This window comes from Chiloscyllium punctatum, chromosome 3 (assembly GCF_047496795.1).
Source record: "Chiloscyllium punctatum isolate Juve2018m chromosome 3, sChiPun1.3, whole genome shotgun sequence".
NCBI classification, from domain to species: Eukaryota; Metazoa; Chordata; class Chondrichthyes; order Orectolobiformes; family Hemiscylliidae; genus Chiloscyllium; species Chiloscyllium punctatum.
In genome coordinates, this window is record NC_092741.1 from 74,678,197 (window position 1) to 74,696,974 (window position 18,778).

Sequence of the window (18,778 nt, forward strand, 5' to 3'; positions counted from 1 at the left end):
GCACTGGTGAGACCACACCTGGAATTTTGTGCACATTATTGGTCACCTTACTTAAAAGAAAGATGTAAATGCATTGAAAATGGTTCAGAGGAAGTTTGCTGGATTAGTACCTGGAATGGACAAGTGAGTAAAAGTTGGACAGGCCAGCTTTGTATCCACTGAAATTTAGAAGAGTAAGAAGTGATTTGATTGAAACATCTAAGATCCTGAGGGGTCTTGGAAGGATAAATCTAAAGTATTAATCTCATTCTGTTGTATGGGCAAATTGTTCCCCTCTTAATTGAGAATCTAGAACTAAAGGTTACTGTTTAAAAAATCAGGGGGTTGCACATTTAAAACTGCGACTGGTGATTTTTTTTTCTTGCTGTTGACAGTTTTTGGAACTCTCTTCCTGAAAACGCACTAGAAGCAGAGTCCTTGAATTTGTTTATGACAGAGTTGAATATATTTTTGTTAAGTAAGCAGGTGAAAGGTTATCAGGGGTAGGCAAGAATATGGATTTGAGCCTGTCATCAGATCAGCCATGAACCTGTTGAATGGTGGAGCAAGCTTAGGGGCTCAGTAGCACAGTCCTGCTCCAAGTTGGTATATTTGTATGTACATATATCATGAAATGGCTGAAGGCACAAGATTCGACAAAGGCTAAGTCCAGACATTATTCCAGCAAGAGTAAATTCATGCACTTGAACTAATTGTGCCCCTAACCAAACTGGTACTGTTGCAACACTATCATCTACTCAGAAGTGTGGAAATTTGCTCAGGTATGTCCATTCTACAAAAAGTAGAATAATTTCAGTCTGATGTATTACACACCAGTAGTCTACTCTCAATCATCAGCAAAGGTATCATTGACAGGGCTATGACTTGCTCAGCCACAACCTGCTCACTGACACTTAATTTGGGTTCCACCTAGCCACTTAACTCCTGACCTTATTACAGCCTTGGACCAAAAATGGACAACAGAGTTAAACTCAAAGGGAAGCAAGGATGACTGCTCTTGACAATAAGGTGTTATTTGACCAATTACTTTAATGTGTTTACTCTGCCTGTCATAAAGACAACTGTATAATCATTTATCTATTAACATCATAAGACACTTCTGCAGTCACATACTTTCTTAGAACTGACGTATTCAAGTCATCGTTCCAAATTGACTTTTTCTTTCATCCTTCATAGAACTAAAGAATATCTATTTGCCTCTATTTTGAAATCTAAATCTCAAACTATAATATACACCTTTCACAACAGCCTTAATTACATGACACTGAAGACTACATATAGAATGAGTCTAATATGCATCTGATAATTATGATTATGTAATTGCATGTTATTTAATCAATAACTTTGCAACTGTAGTCACATTCTAAGTATCAATCTGTGTAATTATTGGATATTGGACATTAAAACAGGTCCTATGGAATAAATTCTTTGAAAATACAACAGAATGAGATTAATACTTCAGATTTATCAGGTTATTACTTGCAATCTTGCTGCAAGTCTTAACTTAATTAGAATAAAATATACCTGCTTCAAGATTATGAGAGGAATTAACAGAATTTGAGGCAAGAAAGTTATTCATTTTGGTAAAGTGTTCAAAGTGTTTAAAAGTTACAAAGGTGAGATTATAAAAGGAATATCAGACAAAATTATATTCACCCAAATTATATTGGAATTGTGAAATAAATTATGTTAGAATACTATCCAAGTGGATAGAACAGTATTTTTTTTTCATGTAACTGTCAGTTTTGGGTCCGTTCACCTTGGGAAGGATGTCAACATCTTTGGGGATAGACTTGCTCCAGAAGTGTATAATAACATTTCTGAACCAGTTGACTGGAAACACCTATAAATATTACAGCTGAAGGAGCGGGTCAGAGGCTAGGAATTCTGTAGCAAGTAATCACTTCCTGTCTCCTCAGTGCTTGACACAAAGGGCAGGCTTTCTCAGCTCACTTTGGAGTTCAGCTGTTTTGGACCCAAGGTTGTAATGAGGTCAGGAGCTGAGTGGGTATGATGGAACCCAAACTATGCATCTATAATAGGTTACAATCTTTCTGTTCCTTCCCTATAAATTGCACAGTCAGGAAATGCAGTTCAATACTGCCTGCATAGCTATCAGTCTGCTAACTTTGTAGCTACTTTACTGCACCATACTTTAATTGAGTACTGTTAGATTAGAATTAATTTACTTATTTATTTGGGCACTTTGTAATACAAATTGGACATAGATTTTCTCCGTTAGTTAACTGTAAATATTCCTTACCAAAACTGCAGGATTAATATTTAAATATTTTTCTTGTTTCTGCATAGAGTACATTAGCACTTTGAACAGGCTCATAGAAACTGCCATCAGCTGCATGTATAATGCTTGTGCACATATAAGGAAAAAGAAAAACAAGCAACAGGAATAATCTGCGAACATGATTTTGAGATTGTAGTACCAAATCCTTAATCTCTAATTTCTCTCCTACCTCTGTTATGCTCACTAATGAGCTAGTTTTGTCCTCGTGATCCATTTCCTGTTCATTTGAATAAATTCCTGATAACTACTAACCATTCAACATTGCTTTCTGATTATGTTTTTAAATAGCTAACTCTCATAGGTTTGTCACCTTCCAATTCAAAAACACTGTTGTTGTACCTTCCATCATCTAGCCTTTGACCCACTGTTTGTATGAACTAATGCGCCATCTCCAATTTCTTTCCAAACTTCCTACATCCTCATGTTCATACAGGTGCAACCAAGTTTCTGTCCTTGGCCTATTACTGAAACAGCCCTACTTATTGTCCAATATCATGTCCTCAAAGTAATCATCATACACTATCCAAGTATCTGTCCTTGATCCCTTCCTCTTCTGGATGTCGCATCTTGACAACACAAACTTCAGAATTTCACATATGTCATGTCAATGCCTGCACATCTTTCTCTTGAGCATAACACTGTCATCATATTGCCATCATTCCTGTCCAGCTTCCATCTTGATGAACTTGGCTTAGCTACTTTTCTTGAACATGAATATTGGGATGCTCATCTCACCTTTTTTTGTCAAGACTTTGGTTCCACCTTATATGTGCACAAGCATTATACATGCAGCTGATGGCAGTTTCTATGAGCCTGTTCAAAGTGCTAATGTACTCTATGCAGAAACAAGAAAAATATTTAGCATCCATTTATCTTACAGTCAAACAATATCTTGAAACTGCTTTTTGCCTTAAAGGTTCTATATAAAAGCAGGTTGTCCATAGTGTTGTATTTAAACACCCATCAATAGATGCTGTCTAAAACCTTGAGAGTTTTCTCCCTTGTAATGTTGGGTTTATTTACACAATGGCTTTTTATAATTTGTAATACATCACTTCAGTAGATCAAAGTAATTTCTGGCTTTTCAAACTTTTTGTGATTTTCTCTCATCATCCACTGTTTTTTTTTGAAAAAAATTGGAAAGATAAAAGAAGTAGCAGTGTGCAAGTTTGAGCTTCTAAATATCTTGTGCTTCAGTAGTAGCAGAATGAAAAAAATTCAGTACATTTTTACAAACATGTTCTGAAATTTTTGATCAATTGTCTTTTGTTCCTACAGTTGTGGGAACCTTCAACAAGTTCAAGACTTAATTAGGTCTTAATGAAGCATATAAGAGATCTTTCAAAAAGTATTGGTATTATTTTGAAAATTAGCATGAGGATAGTTTTTCACATGCACCTTAGAATAAATCGAACGATAACATTCTTAATTTTAACTGTGCTGAACTACTAACAGCTTGCTAATAAAACTCAACGCTTAAAATGGAAACTTGTATCATGCAGTATTATTGTGAAAGCTGTACACTTCTCTACACAACCGGTTCTTGATATGTTTGTTAAACTACATTTTGGTTTTTTTTCAAACATTCTGTTCACATATGTAATTTGTGGTTGGGGTGGGGAGTTATTATGCATGTTACTCATTTGAAGTTAGAATTTGCCTTTACGTGATTTATTATACTTGTCAAGAAAACATTTCAGTTCGTTATCCTGTGCAAGAGTATGGTACACATGTTGATTGAAGCAGAATACAGACTAGTAGTCTTCCAATTCCCACAGAGGGCCACACCTCTGACAGGGGTTAGCTTAAATGCAAACTCACTTTTTTGATATAAATGTTGTGAGGATCCTATGAAAGTGATAAATGATTGCTTCATTATTTGCATGCTTCTCTTCTCAAATACTGTAGTTATTTACAGCTGTGGCAAGTTAATTTTTTTTCTGTCAGATAACTACAACTAACTACAATCATAACTTAGCATAAAGCAACAGAAATGATTATCTTTTAAGCTCAGATTTAGTCATGGTAGAAGTTGATGTATATTTTTGTAAATAACAATTAGTCATTTTGTCGTTGAGTATTCATCTCTAATATTTGATTGTAAATGTTTTTTTTGTTTTTTATTGGTGTTTTGAATTTTAAAGCTTTTCAAGCAAGTGAAATATTTGCAATTGTGACCTAACGGAGATAGATGGCTCTGGTCTTTTGTGGAATTACAGGAAGTCCCCAGGTTACGAACGAGTTCTGTATTTTCCACTGTTCATACACCAAATTTGAGTGTAAGTGGAACAGGTATGGGCTAATTAGTCCGCACGCTTGTTACATTGTACATAATTCAGACTTTAAAAATTTTTTTTAAAATTAGAAGCCGGTGGTCAGTTCGTAAGTACGGGACATTCATAAGCAGGCGTTCATAACTTGTGGACTTCCTGTAATGACTTGTCAGGACAATGTCAATCCACAAAGCACTAAAACATCAATGTGTTTGTGGCCGCAGCCACACCTCAAGTATCCAATAAGGATCCTTGTCCAGCATCATAAATCCTGGTACCCATTGAATCTGATTTTCTCTGTTAGTTTCAATGAAAGAAATGTTGAGCAGACAGAACCAAAGTTTCAGATGCATACCTTCTTCTGGCATGGATTCCATTATAAAATCTGAATGCCATCCAACATATTGCTGCTTCATTTGATACATCTGTTAAAACTTCACTTTCAACTGTGCCCATGTCAGAGAGAGGGACAAAATCATTCAATCCTAATAGAAATATCTATATTATTTTTATATATACATTTGGTTGACAGCCCTGAAGAAAAAAATTTTTTATATATTCTCCACAGTTTGGAAACAGGCCCTTTAGCCCAACAAATCCACACTGACCCTCCGAAGAGTAACCCACCCAGACCCATTCCCCTACGTTTACCCCTGACTAATACACCAAACACTACAGGCAATTTAGCATGGCCAATTCACCTAACCTCCACATTCTTGGATTATGGGAGGAAGCCGGAGCCCCAGAGGAAACTCACGCAGACACGGGGAGAATGTGCAAACTTCACACAGACAGTTGTCTGAGGCAGGAATCGAAACTAGATCCCTGGTGCTGTGAGGCAGGCCGGATGCTGCCTGACCTGCTATGTTTTTCCAGCACCACTCTAATCTTGGTTGTGAGGCAGCAGTGCTAACCACTGTGCCTCCACAAGTATATATAGTATTACCACAAGTATATAATAAGGAGTCATCTTGGGTCAGTCAATTATTTGACAATATTGATCACTTCATGTTTGTTACCTTTTAAGAGAGATGGTCAGAACAGGTTCGTAATGTGAAAAGAACCAGAATTAAAGAATATTAGTTCTACCACAGTTTAGCAGAGCAGGTGGTAACATTTTATATAAACTGCACCAGGAGCTAGTCAGGTCTAGTTTTCCTTATGCTACCATATAGTGACAAGTAAGATTTCCAGAAAATATAAATTTGGAAGGCTTCTCTGTCTGTTCCTGGAAATGCAACAAATTTGGGCAAGTAAAAACACTTCTCCCTGGGATATTAGGCCCAACTACAAGCACGATTTTGAAATGTGGAAGCCAAAAATATCCAGAATAAAAATGAGTGATGAAACCCTGAACAGCTGTTGCCTATTACATATTTTGTAAAAAAAAATGCATGTTTTCGACCATGTCAGTGCACTGTAATATTAACCCAGTGTCTCCGTCATTTCTTATTTTAGGGTCAGAACGGAATGTCTGTGGATGAGAAGCCTGACTCACCCATGTATGTATATGAGTCAACAGTGCATTGTACAAATATCCTCCTGTGCCTCAACGACCAGCGTAAGCAGGATATCCTCTGCGATGTGACTGTTCTGGTGGAGAGGAAGGAATTCCGTGCCCACAGGGCTGTCCTGGCAGCGTGCAGTGAATACTTCTTACAGACTTTGATCGGACAAACAGAACATGAACTGGTTATTACCCTGCCTGAGGAGGTATGTCACAGTAACTTACTTTAAACACAGGGCATTGTTTAATCAGATCCTAGTTACCACAGGAAATGTGGCATCAGAATAATCCATACAGTATTATGTTATTCTTTCCTTGATGCTTAAAATAGTAAAAGCGAAGTTTATGTTAACAAGTCATTTTTGTTGTCTTTTAACTTGCAACTCGGACTAAAAGAATATAATAGTGTGAATTCCCACTATAGCACAGGATAGCAACAGTGTTTGCCACAGTTGATGGATGGGATACTGGTTTATAACTACAAACCCTTATGATCTCAGTTATCGGTACTAGCTATTGTAATGGACAGTTCAGATCCCAGAATGAAATCTGGTGTGATGACTTGTGTGCTTTTTTAAGTGAATGTGATAGGCATATACTAAAACAGAGACACAGAAGCTGCAGTCTTCTTTAACGACAGATGTTTTTTACAAAGTGGTAGAGTCATAGAGATGTACAACGTGGAAACAGACTGACCAGATATCCCAACCCAATCTAGGCCCACCTGCCAGCACCCGGCCCATATCTCTCCAAACCGTTCCTATTCATATACCCATCCAAATGCCTCTTAAATGTTGAAATTGTACCAGCCTCCACCACTTCCTCTGGCAGCTCATTCCATACACGTACCACCCTCTGTGTGAAAAAGTTGCCCCATAGGTCTCTTTTATACCTTTCCTCTCTCACCCTAAACCTATGCCCTCTAGTTCTGGACTCCCCCACCCCAGGGAAAAGACTTGGTCTATTTATCCTATCCATGCCCCTCATAATCTTGTAAACCTCTATAAGGTCACCCCTCAGTCTCCGATGCTCCAGGGAAAACAGCCCCAGCCTGTTCAGCCTCTCCCTACAGCTCAAATCATCCAACCCTGGCAACATCCTTGTATATCTTTTCTGAACCCTTTCAAGTTTCACAACATCTTTCCGATAGGAAGGAGACCAGAATTACAAGCAATATTCCAACAGTGACCGAACCAATGTCCTGTACAGTTGCAACATGATCTCCCAACTCCTCTACTCAATACTCTGACCAATAAAGGAAAGCATACCAAACGCCTTCTTCACTATCCTATCTACCTGCGACTCCACTTTCAAGGAGCTATGAACCTGCACTCCAAGGTCTCTTTGTTCAGCAACACTCCCTAGGACCTTACCATTAAGTGTATAAGTCCTGCTAAAATTTGCTTTCCCAAAATGCAGCATCTCGCATTTATCTGAATTAAACTCCATCTGCCAATTCTCAGCCCATTGGCCCATCTGGTCAAGATCCTGTTGTAATTTGAGGTAACCCTCTTCGCTGTCCACTACACCTCCAATTTTGGTGTCATCTGTAAACTAACTAACTGTACCTCTTATGCTCGCATCCAAATTATTTATGTAAATGACAAAAAGTAGAGGACCCAGCACCGATCCTTATGGCGGTCCACCAGTCACAGGCCTCCAGTCTGAAAACTAACCCTCCACCACCACCCTCTGTCTTCTACCTTTGAGCCAGTTCTGTATCTAAATGGCTAGTTCTCCCTGTATTCTGTGAGATCTGTCCTTGCTAATCAGTCTCCCATGGGGACCCTTATCAAAAGCCTTACTGAAGTCCATATAGATCACTTCCACCGAACTGCCCTCATCAATCCTCTGTTACCTCCTCAAAAAACTCAATCAAGTTTGTGAGACATGATTTCCCACGCACAAAGCCATGTTAATTAGCCCTAATTAGTCTTGGCCTTTCCAAATACCTGTATATCCTGTCCCTCCGGATTCCCTCCAACAACTTGCCCACCACCGAGGTCAGGCTCCCTGGCTTGTCCTTACCACCTTTCTTAAACAGTGGCACTACGTTAGCCAACCTCCATTCTTCTGGCATCTCACCTGTGACTATCGATGATATAAATATCTCAGCAAGAGTCCCAGCAATCACTTCTCTAGCTTCCCACAGAGTTCTTGGGTATACCTGATCAGGTCCTGGGGATTTATCCACCTTTTACCCGTTTCAAGACATCCAGCACTTCCTCCTCTGTAATCTGGACATTTTGCAAGATGTCACCATCTATTTCCCTACAGTCTATATTTTCCATATCCTCTTCTACAGTGAATACTGATGCAAAATACTCATTTAGTATCTCCCCCATTTTCTGCAGCTCCACACAAAGGTCGCCTTGCTAATCTTTGAGGGGCCCTATTCTCTGCCTAGTTACCCTTTGGCCTTAATGTATTTGTAAAAACTCTTTGGATTCTCCTCAATTCTATTTGCCAAAGCTATCTCATGTCCCCTTTATGCCCTCCTGATTTCACTCTTAAGTATACTCCTACTTCCTTTATACTCTTCTAAGGATTTACTCGATTTATCCTGTCTATACCTTACATATGCTTCCTTCTTTTTCTTAACCAAACCCTCAATTCTTTAGTCATCCAGCATTTCCTATACCTACCAGCCTTCCCTTTCACCCTGACAGGAATATACTTTCTCTGGATTCTCGTTATCTCATTTCTGAAGGCTTTCCATTTTCCAGCCGTCCCTTTGCCTGCGAACATCTGCCCCCAATCAGCTTTTGAAAGTTCTTGCCTAATACCGTTAAAATTTGCCTTTCTCCAATTTAGAAATTCAACTTTTAGATCTGGTCGCTGTCCTCAAAGTGCTCTCCCACTAACACCTCAGTTGCCTGCCCTGCCTTATTTTCCAAGAGTTCAAGTTTTGCACCTTCGCTGGTAGATACATCCACATACTGAATCAGAAAATTTTCTTGCACACAATTAACAAATTCCTCTCCATCTAAACCCTTAACACAATGGAAGTCCCAGTCTATGTTTGGAAAGTTAAAATCCCCGACTATAACCACCCTATTATTCTTACAGATAACTGAGATCTCCTTGCAAGTTTGTTTCTCAATTTCCCTCTGACTATTAGGGGGTCTATAATACAATCCCAATAAGGTTATCATCCCTTTCTTATTTCTCAGTTCCACCCAAATAACTTCCCTGGATGTATTTCTGGGAATATCCTCCCTCAGCACAGCTGTAATGCTATCCCTTATCAAAAATGCCACCCTTTCTATCCTTCCTGTAGCATTTATATCCTGGAACATTAAGCTGCCAGTCCTGCCCATCCCTGAGCCATGTTTGCGTAATTGCTATGATATCCCAGTCCCATGTTCCTAACCATGCTCTGAGTTCATCTGCCTTCCCTGTTAGGCCCTTTTGCATTGAAATAAATGCAGTTTAATTTATTAGTCCTACCTTATCCCTGCCTGCCCTGACTGTTTGACTCGCTTCTGTTCTCAACTGTACCAGTTTTAGATTGATCTCTTTCCTCACTACCTTCCTGGGTCCCACCTCCCACCCACCAGCCCCCCACACCTTACTAGTTTAAATCCTCCCGAGCAGGTCTAGCACATTTCCCTGCTAGTATATTAGTCCCCTTCCAATTTAGGTGCAATTCGTCCTTCTTGTACGGGTCCCTTCTACCCCAAGAGAGATTCCAATGATCCAAAAATGTGAATCCTTCTCCCGTACACCTACTCCTCAGCCATGCATTCATCTGCTCTATCCTCCTATTCCTGGCCTCACTAGCTCGTAGCACTAGGAGTAATCCACATATTACTACTCTCGAGGACCTCCTTTTTAAATTTCTGCCTAACGCCCTTTAACCCCCCCCCCCCCCCCCCCCCCCTCAGAATGTCAACGTTTTCCCTTCCTATGTCGTTAATTCCAATGTGGACAATGACCTCTTGCTGGCTCCTCTCCCCTGTGAGAACATTCTGCACCCTGTCTGAGACATCCTTGATCCTGGTACCAGGGAAGCAACACACCATTCTGCTTTTTCGCTGCTGGCCACAGAAACGTCGGTCTGTACCTCTGACTGGAGAGTCCCCTAACACAATTGATCTATTGGAACCCAACATACCCCTCATTTCATTAGAGCCCGTCTCAATACCAGAAACTTGGCTGTTTGTGCTACATTCTCCTGAGAATCCACCACCCCCTATATTTTCCAAAACAGCATACCTGTTTGAAGTGGGTATATCCACAAAAGATATACCTGCACTCGCTGCCTACCTCTCTTACCTTTCCTGGAGTTAACCCATCTATGTGACTATATCTGAGACTTCCCTCCCTTCCTATAACTGCCATCCATCACATACTGTTGCTGTTTCAAATTCCTCATTGCTTCTGTCTCTCCAACCGATCCATTCGATCTGATAAGATTTGCAGCCAACAGCATTTATGGCAGATATAATCCACAGTAACCCTCAAACTCCCACATCTGACAAGAAGTTCATATCACTCTATTAAAGGGCATTTTTGCTCCTTCACAATCTACAGACCCAGAAATTAATACCATCTTATTCCTCTACAAACACTGCCCCAGATTAAATTAATAGTTATGGCTTATATTTTAAGTTTAATCAAGAGACATAACTCCAAAAACATATGATCAAGAAAGAACCCACTCTACTCACTACTGCAGATTCTTTGTAGGCCACGCTTAAAACAACAATTAACTTATCTAATTCTGTGCTGTGAACTTTGCCCAACAGTTCCTCCAAGATCAGTTGTGAATTTCACTGTTTGTTAATTTCCCAGATGCACTCCGATGTCTGATACATGAATTCAAACTGCAAAGGCAGTAACTGTGCAGGTTCTTTCTTTCTCTTTTTCTTTTTTTTTCTCTCTCTCCGTCTCTTTCTCTGTCTATGTTTCTTTTTCTTTCTTTCTTTCTTTCTTTCTTTCTCTCTCTCTCTCTCTCTCTCTCTCTCTCTCCTGCAATGACCTAACCATGTGCTTCCTTTATCTGTTCTTCTCCCTTTTAAAACTACTGTTGTTTTGACTTTATTTTCCCCAAAGTTCCAAAACAATGCAACAGCATATAAAACAGTAATTGCTACTCCTGGAATTTGAGTAAATCACCTCCAGTACCAAAAATACCTCAAACAAGGAACAGCTGTTACAGCCAGAAATTTTTCCCATCCTCCATCTTGGATCACCCAGAATCCTCACAAAGAAAAAAAAATAAAATCCAAGCAGTGTAAATATAAAAAAAATTATAAAACTATCAAAACATTCAGCACAACAACATTTCAACCTACTTCCAAGCACCACAATTCTGCAGACACACAAATCCAGAAAGCTTACTCCTCTCTCTGAATTTTGGCTAATTGAATCTTCACAGTTCTTTCCTGTGAATTCTGAGGTTACCTTAGATGACTACTGTGAAAACTGAAGCTTAGACATTCTCAGTCTTTTAATAGTCTGCAAGTTTTTAACCAAACATCCTAGATCTGGAAACTGCACAAACTGACTTTCTGCTAAAGTAATTTATTCCCTCGACTATTCTTAAATCCTTTTCAGGACCGAAATTGTGTTGTGCTGTTCTGAACTGTTCAAAATCTTCTAATTTCTGGGTTCCCTGAGCTAAAGTCAACTCTTGATTCTCCTAAACCAAAAACAACCATAATGCTTGTACTCCTAAGTCATAAACTCAGCACAGTGCTAGCAATTTTCTATTAACATTCCAAGGGTCCTGCTCTCTGACATACCAGATTGGGCTAATGTTCTGAAAGGATTCACTGACTTAGTTACCTAGTAACATCCTTCACAAAAGTAGCTAGTACCCATTTGCTATGATTCTGAAATCCAGACTTCTTTCAGAAAAGCTCCACCATCTGTATAAATCAAATGCCTTTTATTATAGTTGTTCTTTTTATGAGCTATAAGTCTCAGCCACCTTATTGTATTATGCAGCGAAGGACAGTTTGCAACAGACGTCTGCCCAGTACTATGCTCAAACATCTTTTATATTTGTGGCTCAGGAGGTCAATCGAACACATTGTATTTGTAACAGTTCTTTGTTGGGAAAATCATTCACACGTAGAACATTTAGAAGAAGAGCAAATATGCCTGTTTCATAATCCATTGGCAAATGTTGCTGCATGCCATTTTCAGGTTAAAGGGGTCATCTGTGCACATCTTAAGAATTCCTGAAAGTGAAACGTAATTGGAGTTGAAGTTTACCTTCATCAGCAAAGGGATGCTTGAAGTGTTTTTGCTTTGTTTTAAATTCTACATTTCGAGAATCAAAGTAGTTGAGAGCACACAAATCCAGATTCCAATTTCCCTTTATGAATGAACATACAAGCAAGGTTAGACTATAAACTGCATTTAGCCCCTGAAACCTGTTGCACTATTCAGAGAGATTGTGCCTGATCTACAATGTAATAACATACGTTCAGGTACGTATGTATAGATATATGTGTATTTCTAGGTATGCCCATCTTTGTACTATATCCCTAATACCTGTATTTTTAGTTTGTACTTCAAGTTTGATCTGACTCACATTTTATATTGACAGTTCTACCAGTATCACAAGCAGAAATCGTTTTAATCTATCCTTTCCTTTCTCCTTAATACCTTAAAAAATTAAATCAAATTACCTCTTAACTTTCAAATTCCAAGGAAAATTATTTCAATTTGAGCAATATTTTCTCTTTATTTAGTCCAGGAGTCCAGGTATCATTCTGGTAAATCCTTTTTCAATGACAATATAATCTCCTTTAAGATGCCGCGATCTGCTCAGAGAACTTTAATCAGGTGTTATCTAACCAGAGCTTTAGGATCACTGTTCTCTCTTTTGTTTGTCACCCTCTAAATAGTGGCAGCAATTGTATTTTCTCAGTAATACTATCTTGACCCTTTATCAAGGACCTATGGCAGTATCTTTACCAACTAAAAGATCAAGGGAAACTAAAGCCACCATCTACAAGTTCCCTTGAAGCTGTGCACCATCCTGACTTAGAAATGTATCCCTGTTTTCAGTTGCAGCTGTGAATTGATAGCTTGTTTAAATGCAAAGATGAGATAGGCAATTAGCAAATACATAGTAGGTTTAATGGGAGATTTTAACTTGCATACAAATTGAGCTAAATAGACTAGTTCTCATTAGAAAGGGAATGGATTTCTTGAATGTTCAAGATATGTTTCTGCAGGAATATGTCCTTGAACCAACATAGGCCAGGCCATAGCAATGAATAATGTACAAGATTTAGTTAGCAGCCAATAATGCTTATCTAATAGTGATCATAATGTGGCTGAGTTGAATGTAATGTTTGAAAGGGAGAAATGCAAGAAGGTAAGGTTCTGTGTATAGATGGGGCTGCCATACCACTATCCAACTGTTCTATTTAAACTGCTTTTGCACCTACAAATTGTACTTATAACAAGTGAAACAATTAAATTGAAACGAAAAAAGCTGAAAACGTGTAACTAGCTAAAAACATCAGTTAAAAACAGGCGAAAATTTCAGGTATATCCTTTCTTCAGATTCTGATGGAGCTAGTCTATTTTTAATTCATTCTTGGAATATTCAAATCACTTGAAAACCATGAGTTATTACCTCTCCCTAATTTCCTGTGAGAAGGTAGTGGTGAGCTTGCCTTCCTGGATCATGACAGTGTCGGTACATCCAAAGAGTTGTTGGAAGTAGCTGCAGGGTCTTGGCACAGTGATAGTGAATGAGTACTCCTACTCAGAATGATGGATGGTTTGGAGAATTTGCATGTGATGCTCACATGCTTCTACTGCCCTCGTTCCTCTAGATTATAGAAGTTGTGAGTTTTGAAGGTGCTGTGGTAGGAGGCTTGCTGTTGCAATGTATCTAGTAAATGGTATACAATACTGCCACTGTATATCGTTAATAGAGGGAGTAAATGTATAAGGTGGTGAATGGGGTGCCAGTCAAGTTGGATTGCTTAGTATTGATGTTGTCAAGCTGCTTGAGTGTCATTTTAGCTATACATCTCCATAAAAGTGGGGAATATTCCATTACATTCCTGAATTGTGTCTTGTAGATAGTATTTAAGCTTTAGGAGTCAGGAGATGAGTTACTTATGCAAAATTTCTCTTCTGACTTGCTTTTGTAGCCAGAGCAGTTATGGCTGGACTAGTTCTGTTTCTCACCAGCTGTGACCCAAGGATGTTGATATTGGGTGTTCACCCATGATTCAGTGATGTGAAATGGAGATGACTACATTCTCTCTTATTGGAGATGATCATTGCCTGGCACTGATGGGGCATGAAATGTTACTTGATATTTATTAACCTAAGTCTGCATGTTGTCCAGGTCTTCATGCACCTCGTCACAAACTCCTTCAGCATCTGAAAAATTGTGAATATTTCAATTTCATCAGAGCTTCTCCACTTCAGTCCTCAAGTTTGAGAGAGAGCCATTGTTGAATTAACTGAAGATGATTGTGCCTAGTACACCAGAAGACATAAGAGCAGAAGTAGACCTGTCACTCAATAAAATCATAGCTGATCTGATACTCCTCAAATTTTCATTCACGCCCAATCCCCATAGCCCTTGAAATAAAAGAGAAAGTACTGGAGAAACGTAGCAGGTCTGGTTGCATCTCTAGAGAGAATGAAACAGAGTTAACATTCAGAGCCTATAATGACTCTACCTCAGAACTGTTTCTTTTTCTCTCTCCAAAGATACGGTCAGACATGCTAAGTTTCTAAAACCTTTGTTTTTATTTCAGATTTCCAGCATCTTCACTATTTTGCTTTGATTTGAGCCCATGACACTCGATTCCCATTCCTTTGATTAAAACTCTGTCTCAGTTTTAATGATCCAACCTTGTGAGCCCTCTCCAATAAACAATTTTGCAGATTTGGTAAAAAAAAAACATTTTCCTTATACCTCTTTTAAATAGATGACTCCATACACTGACATGACCCTGAGGAACTATAGTATGTTCTCGCACTGAACTGAGTGACTTCCAGCAATCACATCCAATATATTTTGATTTTTCATTAGATTACCAGCTTTGCAAGACTTTTTTATTTTCTTTTGAATTGGTAGGTAAGTCACTTAGGGAAACTTTAGGGATAAAAGCACGGGGGAATGCAAGTGAATTTACTTGCATGCTTTTCTGGCATGACTTTTCAATTGCAAGTTACGAGGCATATGAGATACTCTAACTTGGCACCACCCTCTTGACCTGTCCTACCTGTCCATCATCTTTGCCACCTCTTCACTTCAGCCTCCCCACCGAACTATGACAACATCCCCCCACCTATCGCCTTCCCACCTACCTTCCTCCCAGCCCCACTCCCACCCCATATTTGTCTCTCATCCCCCTTCCCCCTCTACATTCCTAATGAAGGGCTTATGCCCGAAACATTGACTCTCCTGCTTCTCAGATGCTGCTTGACCTGCTGTGCTTTTCCAGCACCACCTTTTTCGACTCTGACATCCTATATAAGATGCTTAGCTTTATTAGTCGAGGCAGTGAAATGAAAGAGCAGGGAAGTTATGATGGAACTGTACAAGACCACAGTTAAAGTGCAGTTCCAGATGCCAGATTAAAGGAAGGATGCAAATGCACTAAAGAGGATACAAAAATAATTCATGAGGATGTTGTTGAAGCTGGAATGTTTCAGTTCTAAAGAGAGATTAAATAGACTGGTGTTATTTTCCATAGAGCAGATAAGGCTGAGGGGACTGATTGAGGTGTGCAAGATTATGAGGGACATTGCTAGAATAGAAGGAAGAAACCTTTCTCCTTTAGTAGAGGAGCAGCAGGTATGGATAAGATAAAGCACAGGAGATTTAGAGGGATTTCAATGGAATAGTTTTTCACCCAGAAGATGGTGAGTATCTGGAACTCACTGTCTGAAAGTGTGGTCGAGGTGGGAGCCATCACAACACATAAGATGCATTGGGATGATCATTTGAAGGGCCATAGCACACAGGCAAATGGGCCAAGTGCAAGAAAGCTTAGGCCCATCATGTCTGTGCTGGTCATTAAGCACCTATTTACTCTAACCCTAAGGGCCTCCTTCTGTCCTTTAAACCTCCAACTGTAATAAGGGGGAGCAAGATCACCAGGATCTAAACTAAGCAAAGGTGCTGTTTAAAATAGTCACAGAGTCTTACAGCACAGAAACAGAGCCTTCGCTCCAACTCATCCACACCAACTAGACATACCAATTTGATCTAGTCCTATTTGCCAGCATATGGCCCATATCCATCTGAACCATTCCTACTCATATTACTATCCAGATGCCTCTTAGGCATTGTAATTTTAGGTGTCTCCACCACTTCCTCTGGCAGCTCATTTCATACATGTACCACCCTCTGCATGAAAAAGTTACCCTTCAGGTTTATTTTAAACCTTTCCCCTCTCACCTTAAACCTCTGCCCTCAAGATTTGGACTCTTTCATCCTGGGAGAAAGACCTTGGCTATTCACGCTATCTGTGCCCCTCATGATTTTATACACCTCTACAAGGTCACCCTCAGCCTCCAATGCTCAGGGAAAACAGCCCCAGCCTATTCAGCCTCTCATCTTAACTCAAACCCTTCAGTCCTGGCAACATCATTATAAATCTTTCCTGTACCCTCTCAAGTTTAACATAATTCTTCCTATAGAAGGGCAACCCAAACTGCAGGCAGTATTCCGAAAGTGGCCTCACCAATGTCCTGTACAGCTGCAACATGACATCCCAACTCCTATACTCAATGTTCTGACCAATGAAAGCAAGCATGCCAAATGTCTTCTTCACCACCCTGTCTACCTGCAACTCCACTCACAAGGAACTATGCAGCTGCACCCCTCGGTCTCTTAGTTCAGCAATACTCCCCAGGGCCCTACCATTTAACTATGTGAGTCCTGCCTGGTTTGTAGAGGCTCACATTAATCTAAATGAAACTCCATCCATCCTTTGGCCCATCTGATCAAGGTCCAATCAGTTGCACTCTGAGAAAACCTTCTTCACTCTCCACTACTCCACTTATTTTGGTGACATCTGGAAGCATACTAACCATGCTTCCTATATTCACTTTCAAATCATTTTTATATAAATGATGAAAAGCAGTGGATCCAGTACTAATCCTTATGGTACACCACTGGTTACAGACCTCCAGTTCAAAAAGCAACCCTTTACCACCACCTTCTGTCATCTATTTTCAAACCAATCTTGTGTCCAATTGGCTAGTTCCTCCTGGATTCCACGTGATCTAACCTTACTAACCAGTCTACCATGTGGAACCTTGTTAAATGCTTTGCAGAAGTCTGTATAGACAATAATTACCACTCTGCCTTTATCAATCTTTTATGTCACCTCTTCAAAAAAACTCAATCAAGTCAGTGAGTCATGATTTCCCATGCACAAAATCATGTTGACTATCCCTAATCAGTCCTTGCCTTTCCAAATGTTTGTAAACCCTATCCCTCAGAATCCCCTCCAATTTACCCATCATTGACATAAAGCTCATGGTCTATAGCTCCTTGGCTTTTCCGGACAGACTTTCTTAAATAATGGCGTCACATTAGCCAACCTCCAGTCTTCGGCACCTCATCCATGGTTGTCAGTGAGACAAATATCTCAGCAAGAGGCTCAGCTACCTCCCCCCAGCTTCCCACACACTTCTGGGAAACACCTGATCTGATCCCAGGGTTTTAAAAACCTTTATGCATTTTAAGACCTCCAGCATCTCCTCTTCTGCAGTATGAACTCTTTTCAAGACATCAATATTTATTTCCCCAAGCTCCCTAGCTTCCATGTCCTTCTCCACAGTAAATACCGACGTGAAATATTTATTTATTATCTCACTCATCTCCTGTGGTTCCGTGCCTAGATGGCCACATTGATCTTTAAGGGACCCTATTCTCTCCCTACTTACTAAGATGCGATATTCTTTTATCACTAACTCATGAGACTAAAATCAACTTGTTAAACATTATGTCATGAAGTCCTGTATATTTGCTTGCACTGCTTTAAACATTGTGGTCATGAGTGTTATATTAGTAAAAGTTAAAAAAAATTGCTCCTGCCCAATGCAGAAGTAATACTCTAGCTTCACATGTAATAAACAAATTGAACTAAACTGTGAATTAAAGCCTGTGGATCAGATTTTCAATCTCTGCTCGGCAGGCAGTTCAAGTCAAGAGATTTCCTGACTTGGCAGGTCTACCTTGGTTTAAAGAACCCTATTAGACCCAATCTTCATACCGGGAAAGTGGGGGCTGGAATAGAGTCAGGTCTACTGATCCTAGAAGTGGATCGGATGCTAAGGTAGGTTGGTTAGAAGGCCCACTTTGGTTCTCTGGAACTTTATCCCAGTTAATTTAGAAGCTGTTAGGCCCTCCAGCCATTTTCCATTAACTTTCACTCATCCCAATGTGCCTAAAGAATTCCAACCAACAAATACCACCCTCTGCTCCCATACTATCTTCCTATTCACTCAAACAGAATCCTGAGCAGACCTCAGGAGCCATGTAAAAATGAAAAGAACTCTACAAGGGTTCTTCCACTTCTCTCTTATAAATTTAGTGTATAGGCTACTGAAAGTGTTTGGCATCATCCACAAGCTGCCCCGCAGTGGTACCAGCTGACACTGTCATGCATGTTGACAACAACCATTACAATCCGGTCAGAATATTTCTCGAACATGACTCCTAGATGAGAGAAATTTCCTTCAATT

At 39.6% G+C, this 18,778-nt stretch overlaps 1 protein-coding gene across 3 annotated transcripts in view; it reads left to right on the top strand.

Annotated features, from left to right (window-relative positions):
* Positions 1–18,778, top strand: part of bach2b (BTB and CNC homology 1, basic leucine zipper transcription factor 2b) — a 275,648-nt gene that overhangs the window by 192,127 nt on the left and 64,743 nt on the right. For 2 of the 3 annotated variants that reach the window (XM_072555130.1, XM_072555137.1), the window contains exon 2: positions 6,034–6,288. In XM_072555130.1, coding sequence (XP_072411231.1) covers positions 6,046–6,288 — 243 coding nt within the window. In that variant the 5' untranslated portion in view covers positions 6,034–6,045. Of the gene's footprint in view, positions 1–6,033; positions 6,289–18,778 lie in introns of those variants that run through there. The other variant, XM_072555141.1, reaches the window with a different exon arrangement.